This window comes from Sinohyriopsis cumingii, chromosome 1 (assembly GCF_028554795.1).
Source record: "Sinohyriopsis cumingii isolate HCF-2022 chromosome 1, ASM2855479v2, whole genome shotgun sequence".
NCBI lineage: Eukaryota > Metazoa > Mollusca > Bivalvia > Unionida > Unionidae > Sinohyriopsis > Sinohyriopsis cumingii.
Window position 1 is genome coordinate 47,931,983 of NC_142961.1, and position 16,600 is coordinate 47,948,582.

General features: G+C 34.5%; 1 protein-coding gene across 3 annotated transcripts in view; it reads right to left on the reverse strand.

Annotated features, from left to right (window-relative positions):
- LOC149806813 (uncharacterized) overlaps positions 1 to 16,600 on the reverse strand; it is a 92,090-nt gene that overhangs the window by 39,496 nt on the left and 35,994 nt on the right. For all 3 annotated transcript variants that reach the window (XM_089958031.1, XM_089958040.1, XM_089958048.1), the window contains exons 14-17: positions 12,457 to 12,504; positions 10,655 to 10,804; positions 4,956 to 5,093; positions 1,863 to 2,010 (exon numbers count right to left, since the gene is read on the reverse strand). In XM_089958031.1, coding sequence (XP_089814157.1) covers positions 1,863 to 2,010; positions 4,956 to 5,093; positions 10,655 to 10,804; positions 12,457 to 12,504 — 484 coding nt within the window. The remainder of the gene's footprint in view (positions 1 to 1,862; positions 2,011 to 4,955; positions 5,094 to 10,654; positions 10,805 to 12,456; positions 12,505 to 16,600) is intronic.

Below are 16,600 nucleotides of genomic sequence, written 5' to 3' on the forward strand. Positions count from 1 at the left end.
CAGTTCCAAACCCAATGGAGCTCAATGGCTTCTTCATATCTTTCAACCTGACATAATCCTTAAAAAAAATTAAATTTCACGAGGGACATGATGACAGCAATCATCCTTCCCACCATGTGACATGCTCAAATCAACACAAGATGTCCACTGTGTAATTTTTGCCCTTCCTGATTTTCCCCAACAATCCAAATGTTCGTTTTTATTCATCTGTACTATTAAACATTTTAAGGGGGTTATTGTTCCTTTTGTCTTGTCTAGTCGCTTGTTGGAAACCATTTTTAAAAAAAAAATAAAGCAAAAGCTTGATCATGCAGATGTTTCCATCACAAAATATGTGCAATTTAAAGCATCTGAGATACTCCAGTAACATCAGTCTGGTTCTCTGACTAATTCCTCTGAATCTATTATGAAACCTGGATCTGAATCAAATGAAGACAAGTTAGTATCTGGATTTTACTGCAAACAATCATATTTCTGTAATTTGTGATTTTACTCTATAAGTCCATATTTTAAGCATTATTTCCATAACATTATGGCAAAATTGTAAGGGTTGGCCGGTCAGGTCAAGTGTAGCAGGGTTCCCAAACTGTTTGAAACAAATATTTCTAGGTTTATCTTTGATTAAATTAATTTTTTTTAAGTTTTACTCATTACCTTTACTGCATGGAATAAAAAACATTTTGGTTTAGAAAAAGTTCATTTCTAAAATCAAATGATGTATCTGTTTTGAGAATCTCCCATAACATCTGAATTAGAAACATAACATTGTATGAAACCACAGAATACATTATTTTTAATGATATTAGTATATCTACTAATATTAAAACAAATCTGCATTTAACTTGTTTTAATTACAGAATAAATATGTTCATTTTACTCTTTTTAAATGCAAATGTTCCTATGATAAAAGAAATTACCTGTTTTACAATTTGACAATAAACCCTTAAAATGATATACCTTTATTAAAAGGGACTGAAGTTTTAAAAAGATTCACTTATGCAAGTCTCAGAGAAAATATTTCCTTACACTTCTCTTTGGGACAAGTTCATTACAACAGATGCTCGTCCATGTTATCACTTTACTTAGCACATTACACTTATAACATTCCTCATTTTCTTACTAAAAAGCAACAGGCAAACTTGATACTAGATGGGCTTTTAATCTGCTGTCTTCGTTCTCAATACATAGAGTCCTGATCTGAACAAATTTTATTATAAATTCTGTGAAAGGTGTAGAAAGCAAAGTTGCCTTCCCCTGCGACATGTTCTGGACTGTTAAAAAGGCAAAACAGACAAAAGTAATTGATATTTAATGTATACTGGATCTTGAGCTTCAGAGCTTGATAAGGGCAGATAATGCACACTTATATTCTCAAGCAGCAAATCTGCATCTACTTGGCTCAAAGACAAGTAGTCAAGCTTTCCTGGACAATTTGTATGTGGTGATGATCAAAGAGTGTTTATCCTGAGCAATGCTATATATCTGGTTGGTGCCCTATCATCAAAATTTCAATGTAATCTGACTATGGACTATGGACTGTGTATTTGATGCAGTCATTGTCAGGAAAACCAGAAAATGGAATTCTACATTGTAAATTACCCCAAGAATCAGTAGATTCTGACATATTTTGCATGAACAGAGAGTTCTTAAGACAAGAAGAACATTTTGTTACTTTTAAACGAATATGTTAAATGTTTTGAAGTTATATGTAGCTTTCTTACTACATACACATACATACATATACATATATTTCTCATAAATATAGTCTCCTTCTGGAAAGGCTCCATCTTATAATGCCGTTTTCCATGTGCAGAAGGGGTGGCCTTATAAGAGGGGGACTACTGTACAACTGAGTGGCTTACTTCCTTTGAATGGGTCCTCTGACTGGAAAGGATCAGTTGGTGTTCCTTCACTCCCAAAAGGATCTTTGGTTTTAAAAAGATCATCCTTGAAATCATCCATAGCTGAGCCTGCACTGAAATTACTGATGGTACTCACTGGACTGCCCATCTAGAAAACAGGAACAAATTTACAGTGCTGCCCTGATAATCCATATCACGAGTATCCAACTTACTTTCAAAGAATACAAGAAATTTAAACAAACTGTCTTGTTTGTTCCACCACTGTATCACCCCCCCCAAAAAAAAAATTACATGTATATTTATCACAGCAATAAAAATAAATCACTATGGCCTTCTTTACTTTGAAGTAATGAATGCAGTTTCATGCCTGTGAATGCAAAATTGTACAAGAAATGGTGTTATATGCATTCTACCTAATTAAAAGAGACTGCAAAGTGTGTCAGAGACAAGTGTCCCACTGCATCTACACTGTACATAGATCAGATACATTTCTCTGCTTACTGGCACAACAAATGCAACAGCAATGATAAAACTTTGTCTAGTCCAGTAGAAATGAAATCACTAAAATTTTGACCAAAAAAACAAACACTATGGCAGATGGAGAAGGGGTACGCCAATAAGAGTGATGTGCCAAAAGAGGATGTGAATGTTAAAAATTTGGGAAACACTAGTTTAGTCTATGCTTTGAGGGCACAACTACAACACCAACATTTTCAGAACTCATTATTTATCCTATTATGAAACTTTCTCACTAAGTTTTGACAGTTACTGTTCTAATGGAGTATTTTAAAATTTGGGCAACTGTATTTTTTGTACTTAACTTTAGAATCATTATTTTCATAAAGACATTTAGTTTTATTGTGTTGGTTGATACATGTGAACCTTCCAGACAGAAATATGATTCTTTTGCCATCTAAAATTCCTCCCATTCCTCCATTCATTGAAATTTCCATTTGGGGATGTGGGAGTCACAGAAAAATTCTGGGGCCTGACAGTATACCAGAACATTGAAATCACTATATTGCTGGTTATTAGTGCAATCTGAGCAAGCTGATGTTTGCTTTCTATATAATGTATAAAGCTCAGCAAAGAAAATCATTTGATGTACCTCAGTGATCTGAACATTCCAAAACATTAAATCTCAATGAATACCTCAGGGCTTATAAAGTCTAAAGGACAGAAAATGATCACATCAGTAACAAAAAGCTGTATGTTAAGGCGAAAACGACAAAAACCTCCAGGGCCGAATGAGTTAAGATGCACACAATTTGGCAAATTACATCTTGACATAACTCTGTTGACACGGTGAGAGAAATTCAAGTGTGTTGACATAACTTTGCTGATACAGTGAAAGTGGTGAGTGTGTCTAGACACTGTCCCATGAGATGCTACTTTCTCACATACTCCAAAATGACCAAGAATGAGACTCGAACCCACACAGATAGGGGTGAGATGGGTGTAATCAGTAAGGGTGAGCAGTTTAGACCAAGTGGCAACCTGGGGTCCCCAGTTACATATGTCGAAGTGATTCCACTAGTATATACAACTGACAATGTTCACAAGCTCATTTAAGTATAAAAGTGCAAGCAAATATTCTTTAACTTAACTCCAAGGTCAATTTGGTCTGGCTTTCATAGTTCCTTCACAAAAGTGTGGATATGTTTGTGGTCAGATCTGCATCATTTTCATTCTGAACCAATTAAATATTGCAAAAAGTGTTTAGATGAAATCTTGCCAATACCACCTTTCGTGCAGGAGAGGTGTTATTTTCAAGATGGTCACTATGGTGTCATAGTGACGGTCAGATGAGCAGGATTTTCATTCATTAGCTGCTAAAATATTGCTTTCATGAAAACTCTCAATGAGATCATCCATTCAAGAAAAGCTGCCATATGATTTTCACTATGGCCATCAAGGCAGCCATTTTGGAAAGCTAGATCAGCCTAATATTAATATAGGTTTAATTTCACTTTGGTGATTTATGGCACAGCAACACAAACAAGATTATTTAGTGCTATGGCAACTTAAGAAAACTGCCTTGTTATGGATGCACCATTATACCATCCAATCTGGCCTGATCCAATGGTAGGATTTGTTCCTGCATCATTCTGGTCACAAGTCAAACACACTAACCCTGAACGAGCATGGCTCATTTTTAATACTAGAGTCATGGCAGTACTATAATTAACATGCCAGACCCATGACTAAATATAGGAATAACTATGTACTGCAAGAAAGAATCAGTTTCTTTGTTGTTTTAAATGTTACTATGACGATCCATTAAAAAAACAGTGAAGCAAGGTTTTCGATATAGATGCCACAATGACCATATTGGCTGTCTAAGGGGTTACATTTAATCTAGAACCAGCTCGACACCAGAATAAGTCTTTTAGTGAAATTCTCCAGTCAATATGACAGTAAGTGAAACAACTGAAAGCCAAATTAAAACTATACATAAATGCACCTAAAAGTTTTAAATTAGTTGACAATACTAATGTGATAGCAAAATAGTTTATACTGAATAGAAACAGAAATGTAAATTAATTTTTAATTTTTGGGGAATCATTTATTTGATTATTTTGTATTTACCATGAATTTAAAAACCCAGCAAACAATATTCTAAGTGAACAGAAAAGCAATTCAAGAACCCAAAACTTGTCACAGTTTCAAAACAATGAAAATTGATACTATGAATATACATTAATGCACAACACATACCATTCACAGTACACTGCAGAGGCATACAATTTTAAAACACATATGACTGGACAAAACTTTTGGCAATGGTTTGCATGTAATGAATACTGAAATTCTCTCATCGGACCAAACCGAGCATTAAAACCACACTGTTATATCTATTTGATTTATTAGCCCCAAAATCAATGTCTTATATCAACATTTGACTAATTTGTTTGAATACAATAAACATTATTGTTTGTCATCATCATCCATGATGATGATGAAGTAAATGAATGAGCAGCAAAATCAACAGACATATGGAAAGAAAACAGGGACATATAATGAATACTCAAATTTTGAGAAAAGAGGGGAAACAGACAGAAATTGAAAATGAGTGTGCCAAGCTGCACTTACTGTAGCCCTTGTGCTGAACTGATCATCAGAAAATACAGATGTTGTGCTATTTATGTCATCTCCAAGGGAGGTTAATACACTTGTGCCTTGTTGCAATGCCCTCTGTTGGTCTTGCAAGTGTTGTACTCTAGTTCTTGCCTTAAATAATACAGAGAACATATAACATTTTACCCCATATGGCAAAAATAAAATACAGCTTAATATAAATTATTTGTCCTTGCATGAAATAACACAGAGACAATAGAAAATACAGCTTAATATAAATTATTTGTCCTTGCATGAAATAACACAGAGACAATAGAAAATACAGCTTCATATAAATTATTTGTCCTTGCATGAAATAACACAGAGACAATAGAAAATGTTACCCAATTTAGCAAAACAATATATTGCTTAATATCAATTACTTGTCCTTGCCTGAAATAACACAGAGACCATAGAAAATTTTACCCCATATGGAAAAACAATATACTGTTTAATATAAATCATTTTTATAAAAATGTACATCAGTTCAATGAGACTTTATTTTCATACTGATTGCTGCTCTTGTACAAAAAAAGAAAATAATTCATAAACTATGGATCAAAAATTACACTTCTGCTTTCTGGGGCAAGTTAATTTTTACCAGGGCAAGTAAATATTTAGATGTAGATTACCATCAGTATGATGAAGATACTTTCCATCTTGTAACTTCCCTTCTCTGCCATTTTACTCAAAGATCTGCATACAAGTAGTGATTTTGTGTGAATGTGGATTAAAATCAGTAACACATCAACTGAATGACTGGTGCTTAAAATTTATGGTAACTGTTTCCAATTTATAAATGCATAAAACATGACACTGACGTTAGTCATGATACTTTATAAGGCAACACATTGCCTTTTCTTACAAGGCAACAGGTCGATTGCCTGATTGCATATTTTATTTGTTGTTTAACACCAATATATTTTCAGTTCTTGTTTGCTTTCTGCTAATGAATATTCAAAGCTGTTGTGTATCATGGATTCTCAGGGCAAGTATAGTAAGTTTTTTCTCTTGACAATGACAATGGAAGGAAATGTGTATCAGAGGAATGACTAACCCTACCATCATTCACATAGGAGAAAGATTTAACTGTGTATTATACAGACTCAGAGACAATCAACTTACGATGACAATGGATGTAAATATATAGCACAGCATGGACTAACCCTACCTTTAACCATAAGAGTGAAAGATCTGATGTCATCAGACTGATCCTACATCTGCTTTTATTTAGCACAAGCCATAATGTGGCTTTACCCTATTACTTGTATATAATAATGGAAATATAAAGGAGCAGCATTCATATGACAGCAAAATTTAATGTCTAATAAGGAAGCATCCTAATTTTTGTCAGAAAGACTCTTCCTGACTAACATACACACTGATCCAACTTATCATCTGTGTACCTTAAGTAACATGGATTTTGTTTACTAAAAGAATGTCTACTTGAATCAGGTGTGGGACACGGTCAAATAATCATCTGACAGGTACAAGTAATCATCAGTGAAATAAAGACAAGACCTCAATAAAATTATCTACAATTCTAGTGGACAAAAAAATGTGTATAAAGATGAAAGCAAATAACTTTTTTTATGACACAAATATATGCATATGTAGACACTTTATATTATGTCATAAAATGATAACAACAATGAAAATATCATCTTTAACTGGACATATTGTACCAAAGTCACTAAGACCCAGCCTGCTCTGGGCAGGATTCTGATCTGTACTATTCAATGTTTATTCGCACTCCCTTATCATTGAACAAATCTGAGATCCAATTTTTATTTTAAAACAGGGAAGTGATATAATTTTATTTGCCCATGGGCAAGTATATGTTCTAAAATAATTAGAAATCGCCTGCTGATTATGTTTATCTCTGAAACTACACAAATGCATTTTCAGTTCCAAGTTCTCTCTTACTCCCACTCAGTCTCCTCTCTTTTGCTATAAGTACAAAACTTTCATTTCTGTTACATAAAGCTCAGATTTGTCCAAATTGTTGAATGTGTAGCATTAATTCCCTCAATAAAAATGATCCATTTAATTAATATTGCCAAATTTTAAACAAAACTAACTCTAAATACTTAAATATCCTCATTAATAAGCTATTTCCCTTTGTCTGCAGTTGTCCATTTTATGTTTTAAGAATTCGCTGTAACACCAGATCTACTACCCAGATATCATACTCTTTTATTCCAAGTTCGAGGATCAAGCTTAAAGATCAGTTAAACATGTGAACAGAAAATAAAATCTCCATAAAATAATATGCAAACAGAAAATAAAATATGAAGCTGCAAAATAATCATGTGGGAAAATGATCTTCCGCTTTGTGAAAAGGATCTGCAGAAAATAAGTGCTATGCCCCTGCAACATTTTGAAAATGGGAAACAGCTCTTTCCTTAATTACACTTTATAAAAAGGATCTTAAGGAATCAATGGTGCACCACGGAAAGCAAATCCCTGAAATCACTTACCTCTAAATTATTCCCTATCATGATTTATGTAATATCTAAAAATTTCAACCCAATGCAATTAATGGTTAGCAATACAGTAGTCCCCCTCTTGAATGTCCCCCCTGACCAGCGGCCACCCACTCCTTACATCCAGAATCCATTGGCACCGACGAGTTTGTGTTCAAAAGTACCCCTCACAAAAGGCCACCCAGCTAACACAACCAGCGGCCACCATATTAGTGCAATAATATAAAATTTACCCCTCACAAGCAGCCGCATTTTATTTTAATATGTATCCAGAACCAGTATTTTATTCCAAAAGTGTGTTAAGTAATCCGATTTCTGTTTCCCGATGTCAGGTTTTCATTACTGAAAGAAGTGTTGACTAAAGTACAAGTACCACTAAGATTAATATTATATCATTTATGCCTCACAAGAAGCCACATTTATTTCATAAGCCGAGAAAGACTCAAATTTTAATCCATACAAAAGGGTAAGTACATGTAATCCAATTAGCCTTCCTGCCGTGTTATCATAACATGTCCGGTTTAGTCACTGTGATAACTGTTAAGAGTACAATTATTAACAGTAGTAACAGCTGATAAGTGGCAGTATCGATGTACAATACACAAGTCAGCAGGAAAATGGTTTGATAGCCTTTATGGCTTCCCTTAGTAAGATGTTGAGCTTGTTCACTTTGATAATTGTGACGAGACTGCTTTGTTTTTTAGACTGTTACCAACAAAGTGACAGATGATGTGATCTGTAACATAATTATAAAGACAGCTTTAAATCTATATCAATGGTTAATCATAACATTCTTTTGAAAATGATGACACAGTTTGTTTTACATTTATTTCACAACATGCATGTGACTTTTTAATGAAAATATTAAATGTTTTAGAATTAAATGTACTTGTGACTTTCTTCATATGTATTTACTATTCGCATTTGTCATCCCCCTCTAGAAAGGCCACCTGCATTATAAGGCCACTCCCCTGCTGCAATAAGGGTGGCCTTATAAGAGGGAGACTACTGTATATTTAAGTTCAAATGTAAATGTCGAAATATTCCCCAGAAGCCATGCACAGCTTTGACAGTTTCCATGACTCAAGTATATGCACTGTCACAAGAAGAACCCCACATTGTGAATCACAACTGTTCTACTGCTGATGAGCATTAAGTTAAATAGACTGTTTTCTGATTGCATTATGGGATAGGGGTGTGTCACTGGTGGATGAAATAGTAGGAGTATGTCTTCGGCATCATAACATCATGAAAACAGAATATCAACTAACTAGCCATTTCTTTATCAACTAAATGTCAGATGATAATGGAATGAATCAAGTCATTCAATTTGTGTGTGTGTGAGAGAGAGAGAGAGAGACAGTGAGAGAGAGAGAGAGACAGAATATGTTAAGATTGCTTACAACTGCTTCAGACATATATATATCTATGCTGATAGTTTTAGAATACATGCCATTCTTTTATTTTTTTAAACTATACAAACAAAACCATATGTTGGATGAGAAAGTTTCATTTTCAACTGCTATTTTTAAAAAATGCCTGTTCAAATTGTTTTGGTAAAACAATTTTATCTTCATAAGCATGCCTTAGGTTAAAACATGATTCTCTTCCTAAGCATGGGTGTCTGAAGCAGACACACCAATAATTAAGTCCCATTATTAGCAAAGATGTTCTTACTGCACGTAATTTAATATATTTACATGGATTTTCTGGGGGAAAAAGTATTTAACAGATTTAAGTCAGAGAAACAGGGTTGTGAGCAATCAATGAAATATGTGCTCAACGTTTTATCTAAAAGTGAATTTAATTATATAGATTTAAGAATAATGGGAAAAAGTGTTAAAATTAAACCATGAGAAGGACAGACAGACAGACAAACACAGAGAGAGAGAGAGAGAGAGAGAGAGAGAGAGAGAGAAGAACTGGCAAAGACAGATGACTACAGCAACAGATGAATACATGGCAGTGTCAGACTAGTGGTCAAGTGTCCCCTATAGAGAGATAGCTATTTTCTCACATTATTAATCACTTTCGCATTAAATCTAACTCATTATTTACAGACATTTATTAATCATCAAACTTCTGTTTATTGCTGGACTATACTTGGGACTGTTAAATACAATGCTCCAAGTCATCTGGCTTTGTGCAATATAAATGATACTTTTCCCAAATGAAATCTGAAATGGTCAATTATCAACTCTCTTATTATCAAGCTTCCACTCTTAATAGATTGCTGGGCTAAACAATTTGGGCTGTTCAATAATGTGCTTCGCATTAGATGACATTATGCAACATGAATGACATAAAACACAAGTGTTCAATATCCAAGACTCTTTTGAAAATATTTATTTTTGTACAAATATATAATCAACGTAAAGGTGATTGATTCTTCGCTTGGTATCAGCTAGTACAATTGTACAAATGGTTTGCATGCCCTGTGTTACTCTTGTTGCATCACAAGCTGGCATGTGCATATCAGGCTGTTTACAAAACATCACTCAACTGTTTCCATGAAAGGAACATTTTGGTGGCAATTAAATAGCTATATCAACTAATCCAGTGAATGAATATACTGTAAAACCACAATTTATGCATATACTGCATTCCTGAGAAACCTTGTGCATATTCAATTCACATGACTTAATCCATCCATCAATGGGGAACCTAATCTTCATTCCAGTTCAACACATTAAAAAAATGGTGGTTCCTGCTTGGGAATTCATTCTGTGCATTCATGTATATACACAAATAATGCACATCTCATGGTGTGCTTTTTGCTTTGGTGTTAATATTAATTCTTGTAAATGCAAGACATGGGTAAGTTGAATATGCATAAAAAGTGAGTTTACTGTACAACAAGTCTTTGCAGCACACATAAAATATCTAACAAATTAACAAATGAGGTGTTAAACATGCAGGTCTATTTTCAACAAAAAAATTGCCCCCTCAGCACTTAAAATTTCCAAAGTTCAATATATCATCGACCAAAAGAATAAGCCTTTTATTAAAATTGCTTTTTGAATACCAACGAAGGCAACACAAATAAATAATATGGAAATTAGAATCCCTAATGCTTATGTCCACCTCAGTAAATAAAAGTGGACCCATGCAATCAAACAAGGTGTTTTTTGTGCATCCTTAATTCAAATCAATAATGTACACATGATAAAAAAGGAATAAATATCATACCTGACTAATTTGTAACTGCACATCTTTATGTGATTTGGTAAGTAGTTCAAGTTGTTTTTTACCAGCATCCACTTTCTGTTCAAGCTGTGCTTCCTCCTCCCGTAACTGATTCAATTCTGTCTTGAGTCTTGCAAATTCTTCATCTTGTTCCTATATGAACAATGTTGGTTTGTTTTTTTAGCAGAACTTTCAACAAATTATTTGGCAAAATATGTGGAGAAAGGTAATTGCTTTTCCCTAGGCAGCAGACCTAGACTGGCATGGTCAGGTATAAAAAATGCTATCCTTGGATTATTAGTCCAGCACTATACTAAAATGAGTTACCATGGCTCTCTCCTATATGAATAAGTACACTGTATTGAATTGTATGCAACATACACTCTGCTGTAAGCAATATAGAATCAGATCAGATCTGCTGTCACCCAATACACTAGCAAATCATGAAAATCTTGAGCTATAGTTTAAAACTAAGACTTTGTTTTACCAATCACAAATAAATTGACTTTTGAAACTTCATATATGTGTGTGTATATACAATTTTTGGTTACTACCCTGGGTAAGGATGGATCCTCTAACCTCTGAAGCCCTCAGCATTCAAAATAAACTCCACAACCATAACCATCAACATGCATTCATATTTTTAACCCATCTGACAATGAAGAAACCAAATTAGAGACTAGATTAACATGGCAAGGCTTAACCTTCTATGATACCCTTTAAGGATTACAAAAAGCACCAATCATGCTGCATGTGAAAATTGCTAAAATTCATTACTTTCAATTCCTTAACTTGTACTCATTAAAAACATTTTATAAAGGATAGTGACAACTGCATTCCAGACTACTTTAATGAAATGGAAAATTCACCATGAACTGACAAATGTTTTAAAAAAGCATTCTCTATGAACATTTCCAACAAAGAGCAAGATCAGAGCAAGGAGAAAATAGACAGCAGAATTTTTTTTAAAGACCAAACAAAATTGGATATACCAACACAATCAAAATGTCCCTCTTCCCATGTCTAGAATTTAAATATCCATGAAAATTTCCTAGAAATCTTGAAAATGAATGTCCATGAAATTCTCTAATTTCACAGTATTTTTATAATAATATTGATGAAGAAAAAAAATATTAATTTAAGATTTTACTCTGTTAACTGTAAAAAATGTCTGCTACATAAACTTGAATTTTGGACTTTGAGTTTACCAGTAGGCTATGGAAGCATATGATAAAAATGATTAAACGGTTAAATCAACTCAAGTAAATACATCAGTAACTTCATGATGGAAATATTTCTACGCAAATAAATAAAAAAACATACCCACTGGAAATATTAGATACTAGATGTCAATTGACATTTACATTTATCATTCTCAAGACATAATACTGAAAACCCTGTATTCAGACAACTCAATCTTAATTCTTTAGTCCACTCTGTTTATAACTCAAAGTTGACCATCAAGTTTACTATAGGTGATGGGATCTATTTAAAATATTATTTTATAAAAATCATATATGTGTCAATATAATACCGATGTCCCCATCAATATCATGCATTGGAAAGGCAAAGTTCAGAGTCAAATAGGGGCCATAACTCTGCTAAATTTTGTCAGAAAAAAATGAAACTATAATCTGACCTACGTTATCCTATTGTAAAGCCCTACAGATAGGCATGGGTAACATTATATGATCCCCCCACAGATATGGTAAAATCATAAATATAACAAAAACTAATCTCATGCTTCAAAGTAAAGTACAGTCCCTACACTTCCAGTAACAAAAAATTATCAATTTCAGACATACCTTGACTGATTTTTCTTGGTTCATGAGTTGCGTCCTTAAAATGTCAATCTGTAAAATGAAAAGGGGAATGACTTTATAAGTATTCTAATAAATGAAGTCAAATATATTACTTTATTCATTTTGAGGTTAATTCAAGCTTATAATTGTATTAATTTGTACATTCTTCAATAATTTATTGGCTTATATTTAAAGACTTTTAGGAACAAGGCTGTTTTATCCACTTTATGCTGAATGTACATCAACTTTAAACTCATGTTATAGATCATCTGTGCCACAAGTCAGTACTTTAATACAAATCAGTGTTATATGAACCCCTAAGGTGGGTATCAACAACCCAGTTTTGATGCATGAAACATCTTCTTCCCATGATACCTTTCAATACACATTTGGTGGGAAAAGGTGTTGTCGGTGTATCCCAATAAGAACCTGGATTCAAATAAAACATGCAAAGTAGGTCACTTAGACCAAATTTCAGTATCTGATACTTTCATCCCAAGATGTACCTGGAGTATAAGTTTAGTGGCAACAGGTGAAAAAGTACTGGAATTAGAGGCAAGACTTATCTTGAAGTAAGAATTAGAGACAAGACTTATCTTGAAGTAATGTTCAATAGCTTTTTAAAAGAAGGTTATAGTGACTCAGTTTTGAAACACAAAATACATTCACCTGAAGACAAATCTTCAGTACAAGTCTGGTGGCAATAGGTACAAACAGACAAGACTTACCTTGAAGTAATGTTCAATAGCTCTTTAAAAGTAGGTTACAGTGACTCAGTTTTGAAGCACAAAATACATTCACTTGAAGACAAATTTTTTGGTGGCAATAGGTACAAAAAGTGCTTGAATTAGAACATGGACACAGCTGTTACCTGGTAAGTAGGTCTCAGAAACCCAATTTTAGTGCATTACACACATTCATCCCAAAGTGCAGAGAGAGTATAAGTTTAAAGTAAATAGGTCTGGCAATAAAGATTTTAGAGTCTACATCAAGAGAATATATACAACCTTTTTTTTGAAATTTTCAATAGATCCTGGTAAGTAGGCCAGAGCAAATCAGTTTTGGTGTGGGACACATGTTTATCCCAGTATGCTCAGTCCACATTTAGAGGCAATAAATGACAAGGTTTTGAAATTTAGCCCAGATATATTTTTTTACAGCAATTTTACATAAATCCTGAAAATCTCATTTTCTTTAGGTAAAATGTCTTTATTTCTCACTATTTATTTGATTATAATATGTTAGGAGTAAGTTCATTACCTTGAAAAACCCAACCAAGCTAAAAACATTAAAACTGTATTTTCTTGGTTTAACAACAGTTTTGCTAACCTGTTGTTTCCATGCTTTAGAAGGAAGCTAGATGACACTATCCTCCTCTAGGATAAGGCTTGTCACCAAATCCCTCAAGTTGTAAGATAGTACTGTACCAGAGGCATACACATTACAAAAATATAACTGCTGAGACAGCATGGGAAGATGAGCTTGTATTATTATTTAATAAGCATTGTTGGAGAATAATATTTTACCTTCAAAACACTGGTTTATTATTCAAATATGCTACCAATCATAATATGTTATAAGAACAGGTAAGAGTAGGAGTGAGCTATAGTCTCTTATCTTGGAATCAACCAGGACTCAAGTCTCTTAACATATACGAAGCTACTTTGTTACAAACAAAATATGGGTTAGGACTGGCAGTTGGCATACAGAAGTGAAAGTCATAAGATAGATGAAAAACTCTTCTTCCCACCAATCCAGCATTAAGTACGGTGATCTTTGTTACTACAAAGTTGCTGATAGTCCTGGGTGGGTAGACTCTTTTGCTGCCACTATAGGTCCCACCAGGCTGAACTGGTTTTTGGAATGAAAGGTCTCTGAGGTAGAAGCAGGAAAAGATTGCTTCTAACCTCCATCTCAAACCTTGGATGATAACAGGGGAGCAGTTTCACTGGAAAGTTATGCTTATGATGACTACCAAAACCTCATGAGCCAAAATATGTAAGAAACTCTTATGAACTTGGATTAGTTCCCTACATGCTGATGGGATAATCCAACATATCCAAGACAGGAGTACTTACAAGAATAATTGCCTTTACCCATTTGAAATAGGAATACGAGACCTATCTCATGATTGGCTCAGTATACTTCAGGAACCAATTCAAAGTCCTGAGGGGCTCTTGATGATGCCCTTGGATAAACTGCCCTAGGAAGAAAGATGAATGATCAGTTGCTCATGGGTGGGAGCCCATTCTAGTTAACAAAAGCAGGGTCTTTTTGAAATAAAAGGAAAATGAAACCTTCTTGATGGAGCAGTAGACGGTTCAGGTTGACTATAGCACACTTATTCCACCTACAAACAGACAGCAGGTTTTATATTGGATAAGAGTCGCCAAAATTCTGGACAAGGGATCAAATGATGCTCTTTTCAGGCATGTTACTTCCAGTCCTTTCAGAAAGCCTAAGCTTTCAATCTGGAGAAAACAGGCCAGAAGGTTAGAGAGGTCTTCATTTTGGTTCATGTCCATACATCCATTGTGTCAAAGAGTTCTGAGATCAAAGAATGGAAGCCTTTGATGATGACTGGAGCAAGAATCCTCTTAAAATTGCTAAATGTAAAAGTTAGCTACCTGTGGTACTGAGGGTTTGCCTAAAATGACCCATGTGTGCATATTTGCCTCTTCCGATTTGAATATAAAAACCAGCATTAAGATTCATTTAAGCAGGCAAGGAGAGGGCAAGATCATCCCGGGAATCCCCTCAGCTTGATTCAGAAAATCAGATCCATAATTTGTCCAACAAGAGGGCATAAATCAGGATCAATCAGCACTCTGGTCTGCTGTAGGGGAGATGAGCCTGGAATTTCCATCACACAACAAATAAATATACCAGATTTTGATTTTTGTTGGTGCCGATTCTGTTGAAGGCCAATAGGTGAAGGATGAATCTTCTGATTTAGAAGGGACAAAAATTATGTTCAGATACTGACCCTACCAATTATGTGGCACACTTATAGGTGGATTATGTTCCTCCTTACATTCTGATGAAGATGACTACAGCTGAGATAATGGAATAGGTGCAAATAAAGTATTGAATAGAATGTTAATATATTTTCCAGCTGTATCTTACGCCATGAGTGGAAGCATTCACAATGCTACATTATTATTATTTTAACTTCAGATGGCACCATATAGCCATTATTGCACTGATGTGCTGAAAAATGCAACTAGATACATACATATCATTTCCAGCAGAATGATCCAGATTTGATTACTTTACCCTTAGTTGACACCATGTAGCCATTATTGTGCTGATGTGCTGAAAAATGCAGCTATATACATACATATCATCTCAAGGAGACTGACCTGCACACTTCAAGGAAGAAGGGCAGGAAGTGACTCTGCAGTCTATTGTAAGCCAAGTTAGATCCCCACCTTTGCTTACATGGGATATAATAAATATAGCCTGAACTTAATAGCTAGTGTAGAAAGCAAAGATCACATTTTGGTCATCACTGGGATTGAAGGATTGTCTGCTAGGTCCCATGGCACCATGTGAGGGGATTTTTTGGTCATCTTGAGAAGTCCCATGAGGCAAAGAAAATTCAGGGCTGAAATTCTATTTTCTCAGCAAATAGTAGACACCACAGAAATGATTCAAGACACATTCCTACGAGAGTTCAGCATAGTTCAAGATGGTTAAGAACTCCATGCCCAAATAAATGATGAAAAGGATAAGACAGGGTCCGTATCCACAGAAGGGGAAGGAGTGGTCCTATTTAGTGTGCCTTATCATGTCCTTTCTATTTTTCATTTTTCTGTTCTTTCCTAGGAAACAAGTTTGGAACTAAAAGTAACAGGTCCTTTGTTGTGTTCAACTTTGTTGGCCTGCTGTGAACTGAAAATGTCTTTGCAAAGGTTTTCAAGAGGAGAGTGGATGTAGAGAGAAAGCATCTTCTCCCACAAGTTATAGAATAATGGATACAGCTTTGGCATTGGAAGCGAGTTTTGATCTGGTCTGCTAGTACACATGCCATATGAAAGACTGACATCAAGGAAGGTTTGTAGATGGATTCTTGACAGAGCAGTTATACTATAATCAGATTTGAGTCAAACAGTCAAAGAAACTAATACGAAACCTATGCCTATCG